This window comes from Mercenaria mercenaria, chromosome 2 (assembly GCF_021730395.1).
Source record: "Mercenaria mercenaria strain notata chromosome 2, MADL_Memer_1, whole genome shotgun sequence".
In the NCBI taxonomy this organism is placed as follows: domain Eukaryota; kingdom Metazoa; phylum Mollusca; class Bivalvia; order Venerida; family Veneridae; genus Mercenaria; species Mercenaria mercenaria.
The window spans coordinates 115,100,184-115,127,552 of NC_069362.1; the positions used below are offsets into that span (position 1 = coordinate 115,100,184).

The following is a 27,369-nucleotide window of genomic DNA, read 5'->3' on the forward strand; positions in this document are numbered from 1 at the left end:
GCAATAGACTTTGAAAGCGAACAGCATGGATCCTGACCAGACTGCACTGATGCGCAGGCTGGTCTGGATCCATGCTGGTCGCAAAGCCACTATGTTGGTTTTCTCATGGGGCGGCTCATATCAAAACAGGCAGTAACTTGAAAAACCCGGTACTACTCTCACCCTGATGCTTATTCACTGAGGAGTGGATAAAGTGTCTTCACTCAGATCAAATAAAATCTTATCTGGGCCCAGTTGTTCGAAACTTTAACAGGCGATTAAGCTAATGTTATTTTTCAACACTTCAGAAGATTAATAGAAAAACAATTGTATGAGGTAAGAATTATGAACACTGAAAAATCTTTACAATAAAATCAAAACACCATACTAGTGTTTCCCTCCAAGTCTAGTATTTTCAATCAAAATTTAACCGGCAGTTAGTTTAACAGCTGATAAAAGTTTCAAACAACAAGGCCAAGATTAAATGAGGTTTTGCTCTTCGTTCTTATGAAAATTTCAGACCTGTTATATCTTATGAAAATTTACAAGGTTATAAGCATATATTATCTTGTAACTTAATGCATAATATTATAATTTCCAGAAAACTAACAGACTGACTGACATAACCTTAACCTTTACCCTGCTGAATTTCTAAAATGGACTTCTCCATCACCCATTTGGGCATTACCACTTACTATTCAAAGGGGTGTTCACCAAAAATCTATTGACTGAAAAGCGAACAGTGAACAGTGCTGCACTGGTCGCAAAGGCAGAATCACTTGCCACCAGCAGGCTAAGGTTAAGGCTTCTTTATTTTACAATAACAAAATTGCTTCATTTTCAAAACATGTTGGAAAAAAAAAATTACCAAGAGCTGTCCGTAAGACAGCGTGTGCTCCACTATTCGGCGATTTGAAGGAAAATGAATATATATCTCAATAAAAGACCTCTACTTTTAAAAGGAAGATACACCAAGGGGCATAATTCTGTCAAGAACACAATTTAGAGTTATTGGGATTGTTACCACAAATGCAGATAATGATGGTAAAGATATATTTTGAGTTTCAAATCATTATTTTATACAGTACCAAAGTTATGTCCAGAAAACGAAGTTTGTCAAAAATTTAAGTATGAAAGAGGCATAATCTGGTCAAAAATACAAATCAGAGTTATGGGGATTGTTACCACACATGCAGATGATGATGATAAAGATACATTTTAAGTTTCAGGTCTTATCTTATATTGTACTTAAGTTATATCCAGAAAGCGAAGATTGCCAAAAAACATTAAGTATGAAAGGGGCATAATTCCGTCAAAAATACAATGACAGTTATGGGGATTGTAACCACACATGCAGATGATGATTATAAAGAAACATTTTTAATTTCAAGTCATTATCTTTTAAAGTACCAAAGATATGTCTATAAACAAAGCTTTCAAAAAAATTTAACATGAATTTCAAAATAATTCCAAGTATAACAACTTTGTGACCTTGACTTTTGGTATAATGGGCCCATCCCCTGCATATACTTTGTTTGTATGATGGACAATGTTTAAGTGAACTTACAGTAAGATATAAGCAATCGTAACAAAGATATGACAGAAAAGCAAAGGTTGCTGAAAAACTTTAACCTTAAAAATAACCCAAATATAACACCTTGGTGACCTTGACCTTGGGTATAATGGGCCCAGCCCCTGCATATGCTTTGTAAGTATACTGGACAATGTTAACGTGAAGTTACAGTAAGATATAAGCAATAGTAACAAAGATATGACAGAAAAACAAAGGTTGCCGAAAAACTTCAACCTTACAAATAATCCAAGTATAACACCTTGGTGACCTTGACCTTATGTATAATGGGCCAAGACCCTGCATATACTTTGTTTGTATGCTGGACAATGTTTATGTGATGTTACAGTAAAATATATGCAATAGTAACAAAGATATGACAGAAAAACAAAGGTTGCCGAAAAACTTTAACATAGAAAGGTCACGCCGACGCCAACACTGGGGCGAGTAGAATAGCCCCCCTATTCTCTGAATAGTGGAGTTAAAAGTCAATGTATGACTGAAATATCTTTCACTCATGAACACCAGATGCAATTTTTTCTTGAGTGGCATAGCTACAAGTGAAAATCAGAGTTCGAATTTAAGCTCGCATGCACGCAAAATGCGAGTACATTATGAGAAATGCAATTGACTTTTGCCCAAGCTCACAAAATTTTGCAAGTGCAAAGACTCAAGTAGAAATTATGAAAGTTTTAATTTCTTTAACTTTCAGTTTCGATCTGCTGTATAAATATGCACACAGTGTACACCGATTGATGACGTTTTTACATAGTGTGTGGTCTGTTTGCTGATTTTGATTATGCAGCACGGTAACTACCAGTATGCGCGCACACAATATTTAATGGAAAAACTGTGTTTTGTACTACATACGCTTACTGGTAGTATTATGGAGGATAGAGCCTTGTTTCTTCCTAAAACTGTTGAACAAAATTGCGACCAAAGTTGATAAATTGCAAGTTGAAATTTTTTGTATTCGCAAAAAATTTGTTTATTATACTTTAACCCTGTGAAAATATAACATATTGTGTTCATGAGTGAAAAATGTTTTGATCTTATATGTAAAACAAACAAATTTACTTTCATTTCATGTTTTGACTATTTACCAGTTTCTCACCAGTGAAAAATATATTAGATCTTCTGCACTGCCAAAATACTAGATATATTTCATTCTTAGATTAATATATTATTTTCATTTTTAATAGTTACGATAATTCACTGAAAAACATGATATTGGTGATAAGTTACTCTGCTGCGACTACTTTCAGATAGGTAGTCACCTAGATAGCCAGAAGCCTACTTTTTTCTAAGAGACAGGCTTATAAAGTAGGGTCATGTGTCAGTTCTCTTTGAAATATTATCAAATTCGTTACTTTTATCTTTCTTTTTCTTTGATTTCTTTTTTGCAGATTGTTTCTTTTCGGTGTCTTCCTCTTTTTCCTCTGTATCACCTTTAGGTACATAAACCTCGTCTAGACATGCTGCAAGTAGACAACACAGAGAGGATACAAAACATCATTAAGAAATGTTTGGCAGGTGGGGATGAGGAGTTTGAAAATGGATAGCTTGGGTATAAGGGATTCTGAGATACAAAATGAAATTTAAGATACATGTGAAATGGAAACTGAAAAAAGAAAAAAACTCTGTTTGGGACAGGGTGTAATATGTGTGTTGGGGAAGAGAATGGGGGTGAGCTGAAGTTGGCAAAAGTGTAAGGGTTACTAAGAAATAATATGAGAACATATTAAGATAAAGTCACAGCAAGGAATGCATAAGGGGACGTCATGACTGGGGGTATATAAATGGATACTACAGATAAATATATATAATGCAAGTTAGTGTGTGAAATGTAAATCTTTTGGAGGTGGAGAAGAGTGGTGTAAGAGAACAATTCAAAACAAGAGGACCATGATGGTCCTGAATCGCTCACCTGTCCCCACATGACCCAGTTTTAAACCGAGTATGATGTCGTTTTTTTCTATTATTTGACATTGTGACCTAGTTTTTGAGCTCATGTGACCCAGTGTTGAATCTGACCTAGATATCATCAAGATAAAAATTCTAACCAATTCTCATGAAGATCCACTGTAAAATATGGCCTCTAGAGAGGTCACAAGATTTTTTATTATTTGACCTACTGACCTAGTTATTGAAGGCACGTGACCCAGTTTCGAAATTGATCTAGATATCATCAAGGTGAACATTCTGACCAATTTTCATGAAGATCCATTCAAAAGTATGGCCTCTAGAGAGGTCACAAGGTTTTTCTATTTTTAGACCTACTGACCTAGTTTTTGACCGCAGTTGATCCAGTTTCAAACCTGACCTAGATATCATCAAGATGAACATTCAGACCAATTTTCATATAGTTCCCGTGAAAAATATGGCCTCTAGAGAGGTCACAAGGCTTTTTTGTTATTTGACCTACTGACCTAGTTATTAAAAACACGTGACCAAGTTTCGAACAAGACCTAGATATCATCAAGGTGAACATTCTGACTTACTTTCATGAAGATCCCTTGAAAAGTATGGCCTCTAGAGAGGTCACAAGGTTTTTCTATTTTTAGACCTACTGACCTAGTTTTTGACCCCAGCTGTACCAGTTTCGAACCTGACCTAGATATCATCAAGATAAAAATTCTGACCAATTTTCATACAGATCCCATGAAAAATATGGCCTCTAGAGAGGTCACAAGGTTTTTTTGTTATTTGACCTACTGACCTAGTTATTGATGGCATGTGACCCAGTTTCGAACTTGACCTAGATATCATCAAGGTGAACATTCTGACCAATTTTCATGAAGATCCATTCACAAGTATGGCCTCTACAGAGGTCACAAGGTTTTTCTATTTTTAGACCTACTGACCTAGTTTTTGACCGCAGTTGACCCACTTTCGAACTTGACCTAGATATCATCAAGATGAACATTCAGACCAATTTTCATACAGATCCCATGAAAAATATGGCCTCTAGAGAGGTCACAAGGTTTTTTTATTATTTGACCTACTGACCTACTTTTTGACTGCAGTTGACCCAGTTTCGAACTTGACCTAGATATCATCAAGATGAACATTCTGACCAACTTTCATACAGATCCCATGAAAAATATGGCCTCCAGAGAGGTCACAAGGTTTTATTATTATTTGACCTACTGACCTAGTTTTTGAAGGCACGTGACCCAGTTTCGAACTTGACCTAGATATCATCAAGGTGAACATTCTGAATAACTTTCATGAAGATCCATTGAAAAATATGGCCTCTAGAGAGGTCACAATGTTTTTTTATTATTTGACCTACTGACCTAGTTTTTGACCACAGTTGACCCAGTTTCGAACTTGACCTAGATATCATCAAGATGAACATTCTGACCAATTTTCATACAGATCCCATGAAAAATATGGCCTCTAGAGAGGTCACAAGGTTTTTTTATTATTTGACCTACTGACCTAGTTTTTGATCGCAGTTGACCCAGTTTCGAACTTGACCTAGATATCATCAAGATAAACATTCTGACCAACTTTCATAAAGATCCCATGAAAAATGTGACCTCTAGAGTGGTCACAAGCAAAAGTTTACGCACGCACGGACGCACGCACGGACGCACGCACGCACGGACGACGGACGCTGCATGATCACAAAAGCTCACATTGTCACTTTGTGACATGTGAGCTAAAAACAATACAAGTTTCGGAAGATGCAGTGAAATTAAGAAGCATGTCATAAAACTTTAACTAACACTCAAAATATATTACCCTAATGGACTTCACCTTTAGGGCACCTGACCCTTAACTCAACGATGTCTACCCCTTACCAAGACCAATCCTTACGCAAGGTTTGTTGCTTCCAGGGGCAGTACCTAAGAAAAAGACTGCCATAAAATACCAATGCCAAGGTCAGTACAACAGCCCTCCTTACTCTTTAATTATTCTGGCTAAAAACACGAAAGGTGTAAAACGCTCAATTTCATCATAATGTACAAATAATATTGATTGTAGAGCCTTGTTACTGCCAAAAACAGTTACCCTCGAACCAGATATTCCCAACTGAACCTACAACCAGTAGTACATTATTTTTATTGCATAGGCCTACTGTATCATACAAATTTGAAAACAAGGCTGCATACATAGACTGGTCTAAAAAGTTCACTTCAAAAAACCTTGTGATGAAACAAATGGCTACAGACTATAACTTGTAGATAACAAGATCTAACAAAAAAAGTTTCAAATTGTTTCTCGTAACATGCTAAAAACAATTAGGGTAGGTAGGTTGGTAATGTTTTTTTTCTTTTTAAATTTTTTTTTTATTAAGTGGGACTTTTCGGAAATTATTTTTGTGTCAAAAAATGAATACAAATAAGGGGGTTATGTCTTTAGAGCATCAGTAAGTTGATTTCTAACATCACTGGTCATGTTTAAAGCACAAAAAGTGCAGTTTTGCAATTTTTTGTTAAAAAGTCGAAAACAAATTTCTCCAAGTGTCATAAAAACATTTATGGCCGGGCCAAAAAATTAGGGTAGGTTGTGATATCTGAAACAAACAATTTTTTTTTCAGGCCCAATGGACCATGTAGAAAAATCTCCACTTACATTGGTCTTCATTTTTGAGGACATGTTTTCTACAAAGATAATCTATAATATCTTGATCTTGATGTTCAAAATACCAGTCTTCTATTGTCTCCTCATATCTTTCAACCACAGTAAAACACTGAAATAAATGTTCACACACTCTTACATATAACTGAAGAAACAAAACTTTCAAAGTATTTAAACAAATCTTATAAACTCTTAATAATAGATAATAAAAGCTAATTTTCCGTCCTGGATTTGCAGCCCCAGAATTAATATTTTTCATTAAAACTGATCAATATCCCCATAATACCACATTGTCAGAGGAAATATGCCACTTTGCCTATGTTCAAGGGTGCACAAGTCTGAATGCCTTATAAAAGTTTGAAGTTGTTCACACCATAAACTCCTATGTACCAATAATGCCAGTGTACACATTTTTCTAAGTCCAAGGTGCAATGCTTGGACTGATCCTGAACTCTACCCTGTTTACAATGCACAGCAGACAGATCCCATGAGACTGAACCAAGATTACTCCTACATACCCCTTCAAACTTTGCTTACAAGGGTTATAAAATAAACTGCATTATTTTCAAAATTGGATTGTATAATATTCAACCTAAAAGGCAGCCAATCAAACAATTTTTAAAAATCTCTTAACCTAGTCAGGTTCAAACTAAACAAATTAAATTTCATCTCTGACTGCAGATGCTTAGAAAAATATTAACAATTAACAATTAATGAGTATTTTACCAGCATTAGTCTCAAAAGGAAATGTACAATGTAACAATCTATACAGAGGTTACTAAGGCTCCATTCTTCCAGTAAAGCACTTGCAATGGAGGAGGGGCAGGGAAGCAAATACCCTATGTAAACCAACACCAATGGAACAGCTTCACAAGTTTCTGGTCTATAATCATCAACTTTTGCAAAATGAAGTGCTCATGTCATAACAAGCTTAAAACTAAGCTTTGATTTGGATGAGTTTGGGTAAATTCAAGGTTCTGTATGCTAATGTTCCAAGTTTCCTTTCCACAGCTTATTACCATTGCATAGTGTCAGGGGCAGGTAACCCTGGCTAGACAACGTAAGAAATTTAGGGTTTTCTAACTCTTGAATTGAATATTCTCTTTGATGTTTACAAAATTGCTGAAACTTCCCAGTTTTAAATGCAATTAAATAAAGGTATTATAATTTGAGAGCTGAACTGAAACCTGCTTAAACTTTACCCTGCTAAATTTCTTAAATGGACTGGTCCATCATTCAAATATGGGCAGTACCACTTATTCAATGTGTGTTCACTGAAAATTTACTAACTGAATAGTGAACATTGCAGACCATGCCGACTGATCATGGCCTGCAATGATCGCAGAGGCAAAATCACTTGCCACCAGCAGGTCAAAGGTTAAATTCAGTGAGTTACGACAGCTTTCCGTTCAGCCAACGAGTTGTTCAAGAAATACATACCCACATGTTACTTTGACATAGAAAATTCTACTAATCTATAAAGTCACCTTAAAAGTCTTACTTCTCTCTGCAGCTGCGTGACTTCAGCAGACGGCGTGTCCCATAATTCATAGGGAATACCTAACTCTACCTTCACCCCTTTATTCCTTAAATATAGAATTACAAAACACATACGAACATGTACAACAACACATGGAACAAGAATCAAGCGGAGAACAGTACTGTAATAGCAGAAATCAGAAATACTTGGAATAAGTTAAGGAACTGTAACATGGTTTCATTGTGAAACATCTAGTAACTTAAAAGATGAATGGAAGACAAAACTGAACCTTAAAAAATAGACCAAATAAACCCCACTTCCAATTTCCAATTCCAATCCCCCAACCCTGATTTGCTAAATAAAAACTTTACAACAAATATTGAATAGTGAGCAATAGCTATCCTTTTTCAAACAGAACGAATGAAAAGTAATCTGAGAAAAAAATAAAGGCCCAGTCAACTTTGACAGATGAGGGAAGGGCTTTGTCTATATTCTAACTTAACTATAAACCAGTTTTTCTTAATTTCTGCTGTGACAGTGAATTGGAAGAAAAATGCAGTTTAATAATTATGCTAAGTAAATGGTTGCAGACTGGCTGTTTTTAAACACGTTTGTTTTATACCCTCATTTTCATTTTATTTTTAAGATAAAATTCAATTAAATTAAACAGCTCATCTAATAAGTGCAAATAACTTATAACTTCCTTGACTGAATCAGAACTGGAGGATATATAACTGCTGACATATCATCTTTACACAGTCTGTCAAGTGGAAAATTCATTTCCCCCATTGAGTGACCTTGACATCTTCAGATTAGTAGTAAACTCCTGTCCAATTAATATGTTATGGTTGTTTTCACTCATTTTAATTATCAATACTGAGCTTACAGAATTTCAAGATCATATTAACTAACCAGAGCACTGCCTTGCGGGTGCAGACGCTTGTCTGATTTTTTTGTCTCTGTATAATAGAAATATTGACCTTGCCATGATTTTCTAAGACCAGAAGAGGCCATAATTCTTGCAAAAAGCAATGCAGAGTTAAGGTACTTGCTGTGCAGTGTCAGCTTTTTAATGGCAAATAACTGCTCCAAGTTTTAAAGCAATAGCTTTGACTGTACAGGAGAAAAGCTGACCTAAACATAAGACTTAAGCAAGAAATCTGATATTTTCTAAATCCAAAAAGGGCCATAATTCTTGCAAAAAGCAGGATGGAGTAATGTTTCTTGCTGTACAGTGTCAGCTTTTGATGGTGAACAAGTGTTGCAATTTTTAAAGCAATAACTTTGATAATTTAGGAGAAAAGCTGACCTTAAAACACAAAACTTAACCAAGAAATCTGATCATCTAAGTCCAAAAGGGGCCATAATTCTTGCAAAAAGCAAGATGGAGTTACCGGTATGCTTCCTGCTGTACAGAGCCAACATTTGATGGTGAACAAGTGTTGCAAGTTTCAAAGCAATAGCTTAAATAGTTTAGGAAAAAAGCTGACCTAAACATAAAACTTAACCAGGCAATGCCGACGCCGATCAAGTGATGACAATAACTCATTTTTTTAAAAAAAAATCAGATGAGCTAAAAATAGTATTTTCTACATGTACCCGGTAATAAACATTTTAATGTATTCTGTTTCTGGTTCCTTCAAAGAGACAATTTCCAAAAACAGCCTAATTCAAATTTATTTGCATTTTTTTCTCAAGAATTTATAACAATCAATCGCACCAACATCTTTTATCTAATATGCATTAGCAACTAACAGCCAGTCTACAGAAGAAAACCAATTCCTACATGTGAGGTGAGGGGATAAAGTTTTGTATTTACTTGTCTATGTAACTCTGCCACCTCAGCAGACGTTTCATTCCAGAGTTCATATGGTACATCCATCACAACTTTAACCCCCTTGTTGCTACAAACAGTCATGCAATACAATATCAAATCCAGAGATACAACATATTCAACACAATAAATATGTGTGCCATATCACACCAAAAAGCACTATCTTTCAAAGTATTTTTTTTTTATCGTATTTTTCCACATCATTTTGCCAGGATTTATCAACATGCTAAGCTATTTTTTGTGCTGTCATTGTTATATTAGAACAGATTGTGATGAAAACTACACTGGAGATTTAACCTTAAGCCTCAGCTTAGTTTCTAAAACGGACTGGTCCATCATTCATTTTGGGCAGTACTATCCATTATTTCAAGGGGAGTTCACTGGAAATTTACTGACTGAATAGCGTACAGTGTAGAATCACTTGCCACCAGGAGACTGGAGGTTGAAAAAGCTCACTAAAGTTTCATTGGTCAGGTGTAAATTTACTTAAATAAAATAATGACAATTTGAATATTTGCCATTCTAAAGTTTCCCTCAGTCGATATCGCTTTTATCAGGTCGATAAATCCACATACTGACCTCACCAAAAGGCAATAACTGTATACTATTACATGACTATATTCTATTGTTTCTCTGATTGGCTAAAAACGGTTCGAAAAGTAATGAGTACATACCATATCAACTTATCTTGGGTTATAAATAGTACGAAAATAAAAAAATAGATCGAAGTAGGTGCTTGGAAAACCAATATCACCCTGATTTGGTCTAAATTTATTCCTTATTTCTTTATTAAAGATACAATTGTAATAACAACACTGACTATACATTTATTCATGTAATAAAACATTTATTGACTTTTTCATAGGTTGATATCAGGATTTATCAACCCTCAAAAAGTTATATTCACCTCGCCTGCAACTCGGTGAATATAACTCTTTTCGGGTTGATAAATCCTGATATCAACCTATGAAAAAGTCGATAATTGTATAGTATACTGGTATCACAAATCTGCTAAACTTAAAAAAATAAAACGATGCTCATTTCTATAAAATGACATGTAACATTACACGGTAATTGACTAAATACTATTTCAATACTTGTAACAGAAATCTTTTTATAGAAAGGCCCTAATGCTGTTTTAGATGCAAATTTGTCTCCAATAAGCATGTCTCTTTTAATACAATGTATAGCTTAGTAGCAAAAATATTTTGATCACAATGGATAAGAAGTAAGACTTTTACCAATCACACTTCAGCTGTTTAATACATATGTCATTGAATATTCTGCTGATACAGAAAAAAGATATATATAGTGGACGCAACTTGACCCCGATGGTTGACCTTTGTATTATAATACATAATGAGGCACAGCCTATTATTGAAAAGGAGTGTACGTAACACACGAGCTGCACGAGAAAAAGGAAATAAAAATTTGTGTAAATATAAATTACTGTATTGGAAAGTTTTAACTGATCAAATGTAAGTTTATATACTTTGAAACTGCATTATATACAAACCAATTCCATATAAATATATACGGCTACCCTAAGCACCCTTGATTTCTATAATGAAATAATCGATATGAATAATCAGCCTAAGGTCAACCATCGCGGTCAAGTTGTGACTACTATAAAATAAATTCTGTAAACAGCTGGAGAAGAAAACAACATCTCACAGCGAACAAACACCAAACAATATGATACATTTTAATAGACACTCAGTAGAGCAAGGAAATAAAAAAAGTCTGTTTGTTAGTTTGTTTTTGGTTTAACGCTATTTTTCAATAGTATTTCAGTTAAGTAACAGTAGGCAGTTAACCTAACCAGTGTTCCTGGATTTCCGTACCAGTACAAACCTGTTCTCCGCAAGTAATGCCAACTTCCCTATGACAAAGAGGTGGAGGATGAATGATTTCAAACACAATGTCTTTTATCAAATTGTCGCAGAGAATATATGCCCCAACGGGGGATTAAACTCACAACCTGCGATACATAGATCTGTGCTTTCAAACACAATGTCTTTTATCAAATTGTCACAGAGAATATACGCCCCACCTGGGGATCAAACTCACAACCTGCGATACATAGATCTGTGCTCTCCCTATTGAGCTAAGTGGAAATAAAAGACACTGATAATTTGAATAATTATGAATACAGCAATTACAACAGTAAGACGCCAACTACAGTAGGATCCACTCAATTTAAAATATACATCTAAATCATCTTACCACAAGATTTTTCAAATATATATCAAAACAGCGCTTCTTTTCTTATATAATCTATTTTGCTTAACAATAAACTTTTTACAGTCAGTTTCTGCAAAATTCTCATAGAAAATTGAGTGACAGCTACTGCTACACAAAACCTTTGAAATGAAAATTACTGCTTTATGCATTTGTGTGACTTCAGCAGGCGTAGTGTTCCAGAGCTCGTAAGGAATGTCCATTTGCACATCAACACCTTTATTACTATAAACAATATGATAAACTGATAAAAAGTATCTGCTCATTTCCTTATTAGTCAAAAGTTTCCTTGAGGTCAATAACTGAATATCTGCCCTTCTATTTACCGCTGTGTGTGTAAATATGGTTAGATACAGTCCAACTTCATTCTTGAACTCGACAAGACCAGCAAAATTAGTTCAAGTTATCTGTAGTTCGAGCTACTGAACAATATACATTATAATCAAAATTTTGCCGGGACCCATGTTCAACAGTTCAAGCAAAGGGTGAAATCAAAATCAATAGGGGTCATCTGCTGGTCATGATCAACCTCCCTAGTATTAAGTTTCGTGATCCTAGGCCCAAGCTTTCTCAAGCAATCATCCGGAAAACATCACTATGACCTTGATCTTTGACCTACTGATCTCAAGACCAATAGGGGTTATCTGCTGGTCATTACCAATCTCCCTATCAACTTTCATGGTCCTAGGACCAAGCATTCTTGAGTTATCATCCAAAAACCGAATGGTCAATGGAACCTGTAAGTGTCTATATTTTACCATACTGACATCAGGTGCACAGGTGACATCATTTCAATGTCTGCTTGTTCAAAAATTATTTTTATTAACATCAGTATATGTCAGTTTTATTCAGGCTATTGAACAAATTCATATTTATATCATATGAATATATGTAGATAGTTATGTAATAGATTCACATCTACTAATATGCACTCGTTCTTTAGTGGAATAATGCTGTGCTTCTATAGTCATGCAATATTTCTGTGGCAGAACTTGTGCATATTTCTCGATACAAAGCTAATAAGCTATAACTATCAATAAGTAATTTTAATCAATATGGTTTATGACCACTGTTTTCATTACAAAACATGGAATAAAATCAATTGTCTTTGATTTCTGGTAAAATAAAAGAAATTCATTCAGGGAGCACCTTGCACACATTACAGTGAAATTTACATATAGCACACTTGGCTTTTCATTTTGAGTTTATGAAAAAAAAAAAAACTCAACAGACAAAACATCCACCTCACATTTCACCAACATGATAAAACATCAACCAAACAAAATACCGAAAGAAACATTGATTTGAAATATTGTCACGATTTGACTGACAAAGTTGAATGATGCTCCAATTTCAATTACAGAACAGGATTAGTTTGTTGAGTTTTTTTCATGGCAACAAAAGATGTTCAAATGAAATAAGACCAATTAAAAACACACTTGAAAAAATACTGTTCAAAGACTTCAAGAAGGAACTAGCTGAAACACCCATTAAACTGAAAAGGGAACTTAGTTTTACTATATGTGTTTAAAATTTGAGTACTAACAAAAGGTTATGTAATGTTTAAAATTTGAATACTTACACAAGGTTATGTAATATTTAAAGTTTGAGAACTAACACATGGTTATGTTAAGTAATGTTTAAAATATGTGTACTTACACAAGGCAAAGAGCTATAAAAATAAATAGATTGGCAACTTGAAAGGCATATAGAGCAAATCTCGCCAACCTCCCGTGACAAAAAAACGAGATCTCGTTACCGGAAGTGGCGCTTTCTCCACGCGCCATTTTGTATGCGAAAGCAATTATTCATCGGTAAAATAATTATCACCGTATGACCACGCTTCTTTCGATGGCAAAAAAAACCCCTGTACTTCGTGTCTTAAGACCATTTCTCATTAAACTAATTTTGTTTTAGAAGCTAACATGTATTTTAAATGTAGTTTTAAAGGTACAAATTGTAACTCCATGCTCGCCGATGTTTGTTTTTAGTAAGATAACGCCGAATCACGCTCTGACACGAGCTCACGCGAGATTACAGCCAGTTGCCATTCTGTGTATTTTATACTTCTTTGCACAAGGTTATGTAATGTTTAAAATTTGAATACTTACACAAGGTTATGTAATATTTAAAGTTTGAGAACTAACACATGGTTATGTTATGTAATGTTTAAAATATGTGTACTTACACAAGGTTATGTAATGTTTGGAATGTTTCACTCTGACCCTTGGCAAATCGCAAGCTGCCTTCTCTCTCCTTGTGTATATTGTACTGGAGAATTTTATCACATATGTGAGGGTCTTGCAATGCTTCTATAAGTCTTAGTTCTCTGAAATATAACACAAGTTTTAACCTACCATTTCTAATGTTTGTTTTTCAAAATTAATGCTATACTTCATGTCAGCTGGACTTATTTGCAAACCAGATTTGAAAACATTCGTAGAATAGTGCTATTTATAATTACATACTGTGAAATCAGTTAAGATTCACAGGGGACTATTTTCATGGATTAAATAGTTCAGTCAATCCACAAAATCAATCCACTAAATTGATTCCCAACAAACAAGTAACTTTCCATTTATTTTATGTTCAAATTCATGACCCCAAGAAACTGCTGATTTTGCAAAAACCGCAAAATTTCATGCACACAAAATAAAATGAATTTACAGTATACCCAAATTGTGCACATCTTTTAATGTCTTGCTCCCATCACAACAAATCCTTATTAAACCTAAACCACAAGAACTAAAATAATAAATTAATCAAACTACATGACCAAATAGATGAATAACAATATCAGTTTTGCACCTTCAGCTCCATTTTTTCTACTATGTAGGATAACTAGGATCTGATTAAACCCTAAATTTATTTTTCAAATCATCAAGATATACAAAGTAAACTTGGTAGTTAGTGCTTGATTTTTTGCTAGAACTGATTTGAAAAATATTGATCACCATCAAGTTTTTTTTACAGGAATCTATGGGAAAATCACATTTTGGGTGACATTTTTGCATATAGAAAAGTATCTACAATGTAAATTTTAACGAAAATTCTCGCAACTTTAAATTTACATACTGTTTTCCATTCGGTTAAATAAAATATATAGGTTCGTATATTAATTTTTGAGATATCTGCCCATGATTACAGAGATCAGCAAATTTCAAACTGATTTTAAGACCTCATTTAGATTTTTCAGGTTAGTATTCTTGTTCATATATTTAATCTCTAGCTGGCCTAGTGGTTAAGGTGTGGGCCGCTCAACCTGAGGTTCACGGGTTCGAGCCCCATTGGGGTCATGACCATGACTTGTCGTAAGACACCAGTACTGGTTTTTCCAGGAAGCAGACTTGAGAGTGGTTCAAATAATCTTTATGCTAAAATTCATCAAAATCGAGCTAAAACAAATTAGTATAAACTAATCCCTAGAATGACTGGGACGTTGTCAGTTTTACTAATTAGTACAAAGATTACCATTTATTTTGTGGTTTGAATGATTTATTTGATGTGCTATGGTACTGGATAAATAACATTATGCCATAACTTCTGGCTTTCTAAATGTGCAGAACTATCAATTCATCAATAAGCTATCCAAAAATTCTGAATGGACAACTTGAATATTCAAAATCATTTATCCATAGAAATAAACTTCTTACGCTGTGTTGTATTTAATTTTCTTTTTCTTGTCAGGATCAAGTCCATGGCCAATTTGCAGAACTTCTTTAGTCTTTCCTGTCTCTTCTAGTCTGTCTTTAAGTTCTGTGGCCAAATATTTGCAAACTAAAACAAAAAGAGCTAATTTATAATTAAGAGACAATCTTTGTATGACATTCATCTTTTTACCTGGAATAATTTTGTAGGTTTTCAGTAATAAGCAAAAGTAAGATGTTGTAGGAATTTCCTCTTACTTGAGTGTAAACAAGCTTATTCTTTGAATTGACTGGTGACCTAGTTTTTGACCCTACATGACCAAGATAAAAAATCATATGATATTTCATGCACACAAACATTCTGACCAAGTTTCATGCACATCAAATGAACAAGAGTTAACAAGCTTTTCCTTTGATTTGACCAGGTGACCTAGTTTTTGACCCCATATGATCCAGTTTCAAACTAGGCCTCAAGAGTGTTAACAAGCTTTTCCTTTGATTTGACCGGGTGACCTAGTTTTGACCCCATATAAATCAGTTTCGAATTTAGCCTAAAAATCATCATGATAAACATTCTGACCAAGTTTCATTAAGATAGGATCATAAATGAGGCCTCTAAGTTGTTGACAAGCTTTTCCTTTGATTTGACTGTTGACCCAGTTTGATTCAGGCCTAGAGATCATCAAGATAATCATTCTGTGCACGTTTGTATCAAATCAAAGAATAAATGAAACCTCTATATGGCTGAAAAGTCCAAACTAGAAAATTTTGCCGCTTTCAGGGGCAGTAACTCTAGAACCCATGATGGAATCTAGCCAGTTTTCAGATGGAATCGAGATCTTATTGTGACTTAAGTTGTGTGTAAATGTGATGTAAATCAAATATAAAATGTCATTTCTATTGTGTTCACAAGGTAAAAATTACCAAATTTTGGCTCTTTCAGTGGTCAATCAGGGGCCGTAATAACAAAGTTCTATTACGTTCTCTGAACAAATCACTTTTCAGTTTCATAGAACTATTACATTTCAATGCAATTTAACAAATGACTGATTATGACAGTCTATAAACATATAATGCATTGCATGGCATCACACTGATGCTTTTATTCAAGTTCTCATACAAAAGTTTGGGAGCAAAACCTATGCCCTTTAGAATTTCAATTTTCAGCAAAACCTTTTTCTATGATGCATCAAATTTTGTAAAAAGGGGTTCTAAAGTATTGCAGCACTTAATGTTAGGGAAGTGCAGATTAATCACAGTGTCCATGACATGCTTGTCAATTAAATTTTTCATTATTGACAAATTCTGATGCCCTAACAAATATTTAAAATTACTGTGATCGGACATAACAACAGGTCCTGTTAACAAGAGCTGTCAGTGGACAGTGCGCTCGACTATTCTCAGTGCTTGATTGTATAATATAAGCAATGAATAAAACTTTAACATTACAATAAGCATATTCTAAGTCAAAAAGAGACCATAATTCAGTCAAAATGCTTAACAGAGTTGCCTCCTCCTTTTTATAGACTGGGGTCATGATGGTAAACAAGTATGCAAAATATGAAAGCAATATTTCAATGGACTTTGAAAATATTTGGGGTGGTACGCAAACTTTAACATTTATTCTAAGTCGAAAAGGGGCCATAATTCAGTCAAAATGCTTGATAGAGTTGCCTCCTCCTTTTAACAGACTGGGGTCATGATGGTAAACAAGTACGCAAAATATGAAAGCAATATCTCAATGGACTTTGAAAATATTTGGGGTGGTACGCAAACTTTAACATTTGTGTGACGCTCTCACCAGGGCGAGTAGGATAGCTCCCCTATTCTTTGAATAGTCGAGCTAAAAATGGCTAAAAATATTTACCAAATATTAGCTCATCAAAATATAGCAACGTAAAAATGCTAACTAGAACTTAGGTTTCTCACAACAGATACTAGGCAGTTTAAGCTCAATAACTGTTGTTACAGTGCAACCTGTAGTGCAGCTGCCTCATATTACTTACTGATTCTCCATTTGGTTTAAATTTAATATATATTTGAATAAATTCTAGATGATATCAGACATTTCGCAGTAATCAAAACAAACTAGGTGTAATGTTTTAGTTGGCAAACTAGAAATGTGTCCATGGGACACAGATGCCCCCACTACATGACAAAGGACACAGATCAACTTTGGGAAAACAATATGTTGCCATTCTTCGTAATGACTGTAGGTAAAATATTTTCAGAGCTACGTGCGACAAAACATTAAAATGACAATTGTTTCCTAGGTCAGGGGCCCATAACTCCTACAATACTGAATGAATCTGGATGCGAAACTCAAGGTGCACAACTGCACATGCTAACCAACATTCCTGTAAACTTTGGTGACTCTAAGTCAAATACTTTGGGAGCTACGCGCGACACAACATTAAAATGACCAATTTTTAACTAAGTCAAGGGCCATAACTCCTACACGACTGAATGAATCCGGACACAAAACCCCAGGTGCAAAACTGCACATGCTGACCAACATTCCTGTAAACTTTGGTGACTCTAGGTCAAATACTTTTGGAGCTACCCGCAACACAACATTAACATGACCAATTTTTTACTAAGTCAGGGGCCATAACTCTTACATGACTGAATGAATCAGGACGCAAAACCCCTGGTGCACAACTACACATGCTGCCCAACATTCCTGTGAAGTTTTGTGACTCTATGTCAAATACTTTTGAAGCTAGGCGCGACACAACACTAAAATGACCAATTTTTACAAAGTCAGGGGCCATAACTCCTACATGACTGAATGAATCTGGACGTGAAAGCCCAGGTGCACAACTACACATGCTGACCAACATTCCTGCAAAGTTTTGTGACTACGTCAAATACTTCTGGCGCTAGGCACGACACAACACTAAAATGACCAATTTTTACAAAGTCAGGGGCCATAACTCCTTCACGCCTGAATGAATCTGGACGCGAAACCCCAGGCACACAACTACACATGCTGACCAACATTCCTGTAAAGTTTAGTGACTCTACGTCAAATACTTTTGGAGCTAGGCGCGACACAACATTCTCGGAAGGACGGACAGACGGACAAGGGCAAATCTATATGCTCCCCCCCAAAGTGGGGGCATAAAAATGAAAGGTTTCGTCTTTATCTTAAGCCAGTAAAGAAAGACCAATGCAATTTAAACAGACATATCCCTTACGAAATGGACAAAAAGCTGCGAACATGCCGCGAACATGCTGCGAACATACCTATTCGCAGGAAGTATTCGCGGGATATTCGCTGCCGCGATCATGCCGCGATTGGTTTCATACTAGTTCGCGGGATATTCGCAGGAAGAGCAATGATCGCAGCATGTGCGCGAGAGGAACTTAGAAGATTATAATCCTTCGGTAAACTGTTACTGAAGAGCTTTTATAGGAGCAGGTAATTGTAGATCAATTAATGTGTAACATTATCTGTAAGGTCACAGTATGAGTCTGATAAGTTAATTACAACCAGATATTCTGGACATGTTTAGAAGGAAATCTTTGTGCATTACAGACAGTTTTCATAAGTGATTCTTAGAGGCTTATAGGAATATATACTTTTTTGTGGTAAGTCAGAAAATTTATGTTTAATATCTATACTCATATATCTCAATAAAGGATTTTGAAAGGAATTTTGAAAATGAAATAGATATATGCTTAACCTTTTGTAGAGCTGTATCAGATTATCTAAAAAGAAATATAAAACTACCTTATTTTGACAATTTCTAAGCTTCATAAGTCTGATAATTAACATGTAAAACTATGACAGATTTGTAGTGATACATATAACCTATAAGCAGTGTGAAGAAAAAACATTTGGATGAAATGAATACATGCACTCAGACACTGTTATTGAACTGACAAGTAACAGTTAAAATTCAAACATATTTTATCATTAATGGTCCAAATATTATATGAAAAAGTTGAGACATTGACAATTTGACTTTGTTACAACCTCGGTGTTCATGTTTATTCAATAAATTTATATCCCTGATTCCTATTAATTAATTTGTTTTTGCACTTTTTCTGTCCATGCTTTTTTGTACACAATTTCTGTAGAGATGGTTTTCAGCTAGTTTGCGGCATGTTCGCAGCAACTAATTCGCGGGAAGTTCACAGCTACTTGTTCACGGGAAGTTCGCGGCTACTTGTTCACGGCAAAACTAATTTGCATGTGAAAAGTGAACACCAAACGAACATCCCGCGAACAATTATACCAATTGTATCAAAAGTGTTCGCAGCATGTTCGCCGGATATTTGCGGCATGATCGCAGCAAGTGTTCGCGGCAAACTATAATATTTCCGTAAGGGATGCCTGTTTACAAGTAAGAAGACAGAATGGAAGTGAAGCATATTGCTGCTATTTATTTATATGCAAGATGTATGCATGATATAATGAAAGTTTATTTATATTATTTTTATATGTGTCTAGGAAATCAACTTTAACATATAGGTTATGGAGATCAGCAAAAACATGTTATTAAAATATTTAATCTAGAATTGAGTTTAATATTCATCAGCCTAATTCAAAGTAATTAACTCCTTGGGGCCGAAATGCGACTAAAGGCGCTATATTTTCTACCCCTGTGGCCTCGATATCCAACTATACGCGCGTTATCAGGACTCCCCGGGACGGCGATTGACGAGTATAGTCACGGCACCGAGATCATACTGATTGCGTCACATACTTGTTAATTTTTGATAATCCTGATAAAAGCAAAATTATTTTGCATACCGGCTATTATTTCTTAGATGTTATAATTATTAATTATGCTAAAAATTAGTTTCCTTGTTAAAATAAATGTTTGTAAATTTTCGGTATTAAAAGGAAATAAAAAAGAACTCTGCTGTGTTTCGTTCATACTGTATTTCTAAAGATTAAAATAATGTCGGCTGCCCGAGAATTTTCTTAAATTGAAGAAAATATTCATTATCATGCTGATTTTCACGTATCAGTCCGTCAGATGATGATTCCAACGATGAAATTTCATTGTCAGAGAAATGAATGGTCAGAAAATGTTAACTTTTAGAAAGCTGAAATATCCGTACACTTACATCGCATTAAATTCAAATGGATAAAAATAACACAGCAAAAAATGTTTCATACATAAAAATGTGTGTAAATAAACGCTTTTTGTAAATTTAATAATTCTTCAAACATAGGTGCAAATATTACAACTTAAATGTCTCAGTGCGTGTCACACAACGTTTGTGTACATGTTTAGAAATAGATTATACATCAAAATAAACCAATGCATCGATATTCACTCAAAAATGGGTGTTAATTTTGAGTAATGCTGATGTAAATACTCTGTGTTAATAATGTATTTCTATTTATTGGAATCTAATGTGTTTACATTTTGAAAAAGTAATAAAATCGAAAATGTTCAAATATTTACTAAACGCAATAGGTGTGTAAAAATGATGAATGTTTCGAAGTGAAATTATAATTCTATTTGGATATAACTTACGGACAGAAGTGGATAAATCTAAATATTTGTTCAAACAAGATTTTATAAGTATAGTTTAATTTATACCCATGTTAATGATATTTCCATGCATGATTTCAATTGAGTGCCTGCGAGTCTGATTATGAGAAAATCAGATTATGTTCTTCAACGTCAGGTGGTAATTCTTATCTCGCCGCAGCATGTATATTATGATATTGGCCTCAGGGAGTTAATCCCAATCAGTCTCACTATTAGTAAAAGCATAATTTTATGGTTTCTTTCTGGTGTATAAGTAAGCTGATTATGTACAGTAATAAGAAAATGTCCACTGAAAAAAAAATATGGTAGAAATTAATGTGCATTTTTTTTAAATTATATCCACACGGTGGGGAAACCACGTGACTAAATCGGATAACGTGCACGCAAAAGTGCTAAAAATAGGCCCGCTTCAGGTATGTTTTTTCACTATAACTTTTTTGATCCGCCATTGTTTTAAACGAGATAACGTGCATAAACCCCGCAATAAAAAGCTCTTTCATCGGATATATGTAACTCGATGAAACTCCCTCCCGTTTTTACGTAATCCTTGCCCAACCGATTCGAAAGATGCAAAATATTTTGGTAACGAACACGTCTGTTCACAAGTTACGCACCTAGCACAGATTCTGCAGAGAATTTTCGCTGGAATGTAGGTTTAAAATAAAGCTTGTCATTGTCCAAAGTCCTGTACCAAATAATTAACATGACTATTCAGGAATATTAAAAGATATCGTAAGACAAAGGGTGCGGTAACGTACACGTTGCGGTTTTCAGGAGGTGACGTACACGTCATTTTTCCCCAGAGGGTAACGTACACGTCAAAAACTATTTATCATGCATGTAGAACATCTTTGTCTTTAAATGACTGAACTGTAAACATTTTGATATTGTTAAAAAAAGATGCAGATGCTGGGAACAGGCTGTTTTTCTTTCGGTATGTTAGTATATACAGAAATGTTACAGTGAAAATGAATAGCATTTGGAATTTTATGGTCTAATCGTGTATGTTATTTTGACAAGTAGACATTGTTAGCAGATGCCATTTTAAATGTCAACTTTTTTTTTTCCAACTATCAAAAGTTAATTAGGTTTCTGGGAATAAACCATGTCCGTCTGTCAGCAGGGTTTAATCAAATCCATATGTTCAAATTTTCTTGATGACCCGTTGAACTGTAAACATTTTTATATTGTTAAAAAGATGCTGAAATTAGTATAAATTCTGAACGATAACTGGAACGATAGCATGCTTGATAACCATGATTTTTCTTTATTAAAACGTTACAATACAGAAAATCTTTTTGTTTAATATGACAGCATGCACCTTATTTGAATCATTGACAAACTGTTTGAGTTCTATCATGCATGGGACCATAACAATCAGCCAATAATATAAACACGTTGTCGTTTAAATTATCGTGCGGGAGTAATGTTATTCTTTCTGTGGGTTAGTGACAGTTGTTGGTCAGCTAGTTATTCATTTAGGCCTCCTTACTGAAACAACATATCAGTATTGACCTAAATTTTGCATATCTAAGGACATAGTCATTCCATGGTTGATCAAATTATAAATGCTGACATATTCTGATAATATAGATCTATAAATGCATCAGTTACATCCAAAGCTTTAAAGTAACAGCCTCGGTTATGTTTAGGCTGTTCTTTCACAAAATCAAATACCTTATATAAGCATTAACGAGATTATAATTAACTATTTTACTAAACTAAGCTATATTGGATCGCAAAAAAAGTTAGAAAATGTCGCAAAAAAAGTTGATTTTTTTAACCAAGTACAGTTGACTTAGACAGATTTTGTGTCGCCTACTACAAAGTAGCTGCGACATATAGGGATCACTTTTCCGTCGTCCGTCTTTCTGTCCGTTGGCGACCGGCTGGCGTCCGTCACGCTTCTTGTCCGGAGCATAACTCTAGAAATAATAAAGGTGCTAATTTGTTACTTCATACAATGATCGAACACAGTGAGAGGATGTGCAGTATCAAAGAACCATAACTCTAGGTGGTCCCATTTTTTCAATTATCTCCCCTTATCCTTATAAAAAAGGCTTGTCCAGAGCCCAAGTCAGAAACTATTTGAAGAATTTGAAGATACTTTACACATTGACAGAGGAAGCGCAGTGTAATGGTCACATTTTTAAATTACCTCCCCTTATCGTTATATAGAAAGCTTGTCTGAAGCCCAAATCGAAATTATATAAAGATTGACTTGAAACTTTGCACATAAATAGAGGTCCAATGAAAGGAAGTACAGTGTCAAAGAACCATAACTCTAACTGATCTTATTTTTGAATAACCTCCCTTTATCTATGGAAAAAACTTGTCTGGGGCCAATGTCAAAACCATATAAAGGATTGTCTTGATACTTGATACATTGATAGAGGTCAGTGAAGCAAAGTGCAGTGTCAAAGAACCATTACTTTAGCTGACCCCATTTTTGAATCACCTCCCTTTATGCATGAAAATGAAAAGCAAGAAGCTTGACTGAAGCCCAAGCCAAAAACTATGAAGGGTTGATTTGATACTTTATACATTAATACAGGTCAGTGAAGATAGTGCAGTGATAAGGAATCATAACTCTTACTGACTCCATTTTTAATTACCTCTCTGTATGTATAAGAAACTTGTATGGAATCCAAGTAAAATCAATGATATACAAAATATAAACATGTCAAAAAGAAAAGTAACACGTTTTTTTCTGTTGTTATTTCTAGAAAATGGGTCGTCCAAAAAAAGTTTTTCCCACAACAGTGGTAGGTTCACGCTCCACTATGTCTCTTCTCGTGCGCCTTTAAATTACTTTTTCTCCGAAAAGACATTTCGCACTCCTGGCAAATATATTCATTCTCCGTGCTATAAATAGATAATAGTTTTACTGCTGTTACTCTCGGTGCAACAATTATACCTATATGCGTAGATTCTATTTAATACTTCTTTTTGTTTGTCTCTTTCAAAAGTCAGAATCATAATTATGGTGCGGACAACTAAACTAACTATCGTTACTGGAAAGAACAAGTACTAGGCTTCCATCACCCGTAAGCAACTGTCAACTTTTTCACTCAAAGATACATGGTCAGTTGCGCATATGATGGATTTAGAGCAAAATAATTTCAAAATTTTATCATCTTACCTATTTATGTATAGATATACAAGAGCTGTAAACGTGTAATTATTTCCAAGCTAGGATGAGGACCGACGCTACACATTTTCACTGTAGCATTTCTGTATATACTAACATACCGAAAGAAAAACAGCCTACTCCCAGCATTTGCATCTTTTTTAACAAGGTCAAAATGTTAACAATTCAGTCATTTAAAGACAAAGATGGTCTACATGCATGATAAATAAAATAGTCTTTGACGTGTAAGTTACCCTCTGGGGAAAAATGACGTGTACGTCACCTCCTGAAAAACCGCAACGTGTACGTTACCGCACCCTTTGTCTTACGATATCTTTAATATTCCTGAATAGTCATGTTAATTATTTGGTACAGGACTTTGGACAATGACAAGCTTTATTTTAAACTTAAATTCCAGCGGAAATTCTCTGCAGAATCTGTGCTAGGTGCGTAACTTGTGAACAGACGTGTTCGTTACCAGAATATTTTGCATCTTTCGAATCGGTTGGGCAAGGATTACGTAAAAACGGGAGAGAGTTTCATCAAGTTACATATATCCGATGAAAGAGCTTTTTATTGCGGGGTTTATGCACGTAATCTCGTTTAAAACAATGGCGGATCAAAAAAGTTATAGTGAAAAAACATACCTGAAGCGGGCCTATTTTTAGCACTTTTGCGTGCACGTTACCCAAGTTAGTCACGTGGTTTCCCCACCGTGATCCAAGAAATTTAAAGAGGATACGGAATAAAAACCTAACAAAATTAATGTGAATTCCGGACTTTTTATATATTTGTAACAGTTATGAAAATATTCTATCTTCTGAAGTGAAAATTTAAGAAAATTAAATTAATCTGTCATGAAATATCATTAAATTTTATAGTTACTGGATGGGAACCATTTTCCGGACAGGATTAGTTTCCAGACACATGTAATATTCGCTTTATTTCGTTGTTATTCATGTAATTGTTTCATCTAGATCATTTAGATATTTGTTCTTCATGTCTACAAAAAAATCACTATTTTATAAGGCTGTAAAATGTTTGAGTTTTTTATGATAATTCACCTGCGTTCATAAAACAACTTTCTGACTTAACGGGGCATGAAGATAGCATTGCGCATGCGCAGTAGTTCACACATGCCGAGGTATCAAGTGGGGAAGAAATAATCAAACTACATAATGATTGTCCGCTGATAACATGTTCTACTTTTAATTTCACGCTACAAGTTACATACGATGCAGGGTTGTCGATTTTTGCACTAATTTTATTCTATATCTATTGGAATGATCAAGAATTCGTATAAGACGAAATTCGAGTTTTTTATAGTCAACCTCGGTTTGCTTTCGTAGCTGGTATTGAACGTCGGGTTATGTTTCATGTGCAATTTTGAAGAGATGAATGATTAAGAAATGTGTAGAAATAGTTTAATTACTTATTTTGATATCAAATTAACAATAAAACACCGTCAAAATATTTGTCCGGATACTGGTTTACCTGACGGGAAAAATAACTTATTTTAGTGACCCCATTTGAGGCCCCATAGAAACCATATTTTACGTCACAACGCGATGCTGATTACAACATCAGATGTGGAAAGAGCTGAAGTTTGTGTAGTGTGGACTTCATTTATGTAGAATTTTTTTTTAGGGAATAATGGAGCCGAAATATGAAAATGTGTCCGGAAAATGGTTCCCAACCAGTAGCTTCAGAACTTGGTTCTCATAATTGAAATACCAATATCCAATGCACTTAATTTGCCTTTAAAGATAATTTTAACTGACAAAAGACAGTTATGATGGCATTGTTTGAACCAAAACCAATTTCAGGTAGCATAGATTAAAGTTGTCAACCAATCAGAAAATTCCACATATAAGCCAGAAATCCCCTGAGAAATTGACACATGTATAACAATAAATTTCTTAATCACCTGATTACAAAGGACAAAATGACAAACAATATATTCTTAAATTATTCAAATAAAATGAAACAGGAGTATTGGCCCATAAAAACTGCTCTCCTTCGAAAAATCCTAAACTGAAAGTAGAAAAGGACAAGCATAATTTTGTAACAGGAAGATAATTTATTTCAACAAGAATAAGACTTTGTCATACCTTCACATTTTGATGGCGGGATAACAGGACCTTTATCTTCTTCTTCTGCATAACAACTAACAATAAAATTAAAAGAAAACAAAAATATAAGCGATATTTTAACTATAGACCTCATCGTCGTCTTTGTGCTTGTTGACCCAATTTGACCTGATGTTTGGATCTCGGTTACTCTACGCGCTGCATACATAATGAAAGAACCAAGAACCAAATTATCAATGCACAAATTTATCAAATACATATTTTTTTAACAACATCACAATGGAATACGTTTACATTTTCATTATCAGCAGTTATAGGAATTTATCATTGATGCAGAATAATTTGGAAAATGTTATAGTTTTAACTACACAATGCTTTGTATCGAAACAAATTGAATGTGCATTACACTTTGGCGGACTTTTCCGGGTTTTTTCCATTCTATACATAGAGCGTGACGTCACACATTCCGTCTAACGACAGTATGAAAGCGCTACCGTAGTGTACACATTGGGTTTTTTCTGCAGGCTGAACACCACTAAATCCGGCAACATGTTCCTTTTTTATATAAAATCTACTTAGTCTAAAATGGGGTTTCGACATTTTCTAGCAAATCAGATTTTCAGAGTCTTATAATCCCCCAAAAAAGAAAAGGAGTGTTAACTTTTATATAATAAAACTACAGTTCATTACATATATTAAACCCACTGAATTTACCCTTGTCTAGGCAAATACAATGCGCATGCGTCGGGCAGTCACCGTCTTTTTCTTCCGGCACAACAAAACTAAATTTTTCACTTCTTTTCAGGGCCCAAATCACTCTCTCTCCTTGGTAAACAGGTAAAACAGTGCCCAATTAATCGCCAAATATAACATACCTACTAATTTACATCGTTCTGTTAGTCTTAGGAATTCTGTGGAATTTTAGGTAGTACTTCCGGTTGTAACTTTTTTTTTTCAGTCACTTCCGGTTTATCCGAGTAATACTCAATTCGGGTAAACAATTAGTTTTGAGGACTTTCCAGGGTATAACATCGGGTTGTCTTTAATTATAGACACCGTGTCTGCTTTTATACAGTTCCTGCCAGTACTGTTTACCCACTGACTGATCTAGGTAACTTCCACTGAACCAAACATGAGACTCTTCATAACCCTCATGTTCTTATTCATAATCATTCTTGGTTTTAGGTTAACAGCACAGTACCAGATCCCAGACTTGGTCAGCACCAGCAATATTACAGGTTTGTCAGTGAGAGTCCAAACCAAGAATGCCATTGTCAACCACACCATTAGAT

General features: G+C 34.7%; 1 protein-coding gene across 2 annotated transcripts in view; it reads right to left on the bottom strand.

Moving 5' to 3' along the window:
* The window catches only part of LOC123564990 (protein canopy 4-like), a 32,846-nt gene extending 6,579 nt beyond the window's left edge, over nucleotides 1-26,267 (bottom strand). Inside the window, exons 1-6 of one of the 2 annotated variants that reach the window (XM_045358964.2) lie at nucleotides 26,099-26,267; nucleotides 15,348-15,471; nucleotides 13,883-14,023; nucleotides 9,439-9,523; nucleotides 6,134-6,251; nucleotides 2,920-3,027 (exon numbers count right to left, since the gene is read on the bottom strand). In XM_045358964.2, coding sequence (XP_045214899.2) covers nucleotides 2,920-3,027; nucleotides 6,134-6,251; nucleotides 9,439-9,523; nucleotides 13,883-14,023; nucleotides 15,348-15,471; nucleotides 26,099-26,213 — 691 coding nt within the window. In that variant the 5' untranslated portion in view covers nucleotides 26,214-26,267. Of the gene's footprint in view, nucleotides 1-2,919; nucleotides 3,028-6,133; nucleotides 6,252-7,640; nucleotides 7,726-9,438; nucleotides 9,524-13,882; nucleotides 14,024-15,347; nucleotides 15,472-26,098 lie in introns of both variants that reach the window. The other variant, XM_045358962.2, reaches the window with a different exon arrangement.
* Nucleotides 26,268-27,369: the final 1,102 nt, after the last annotated feature.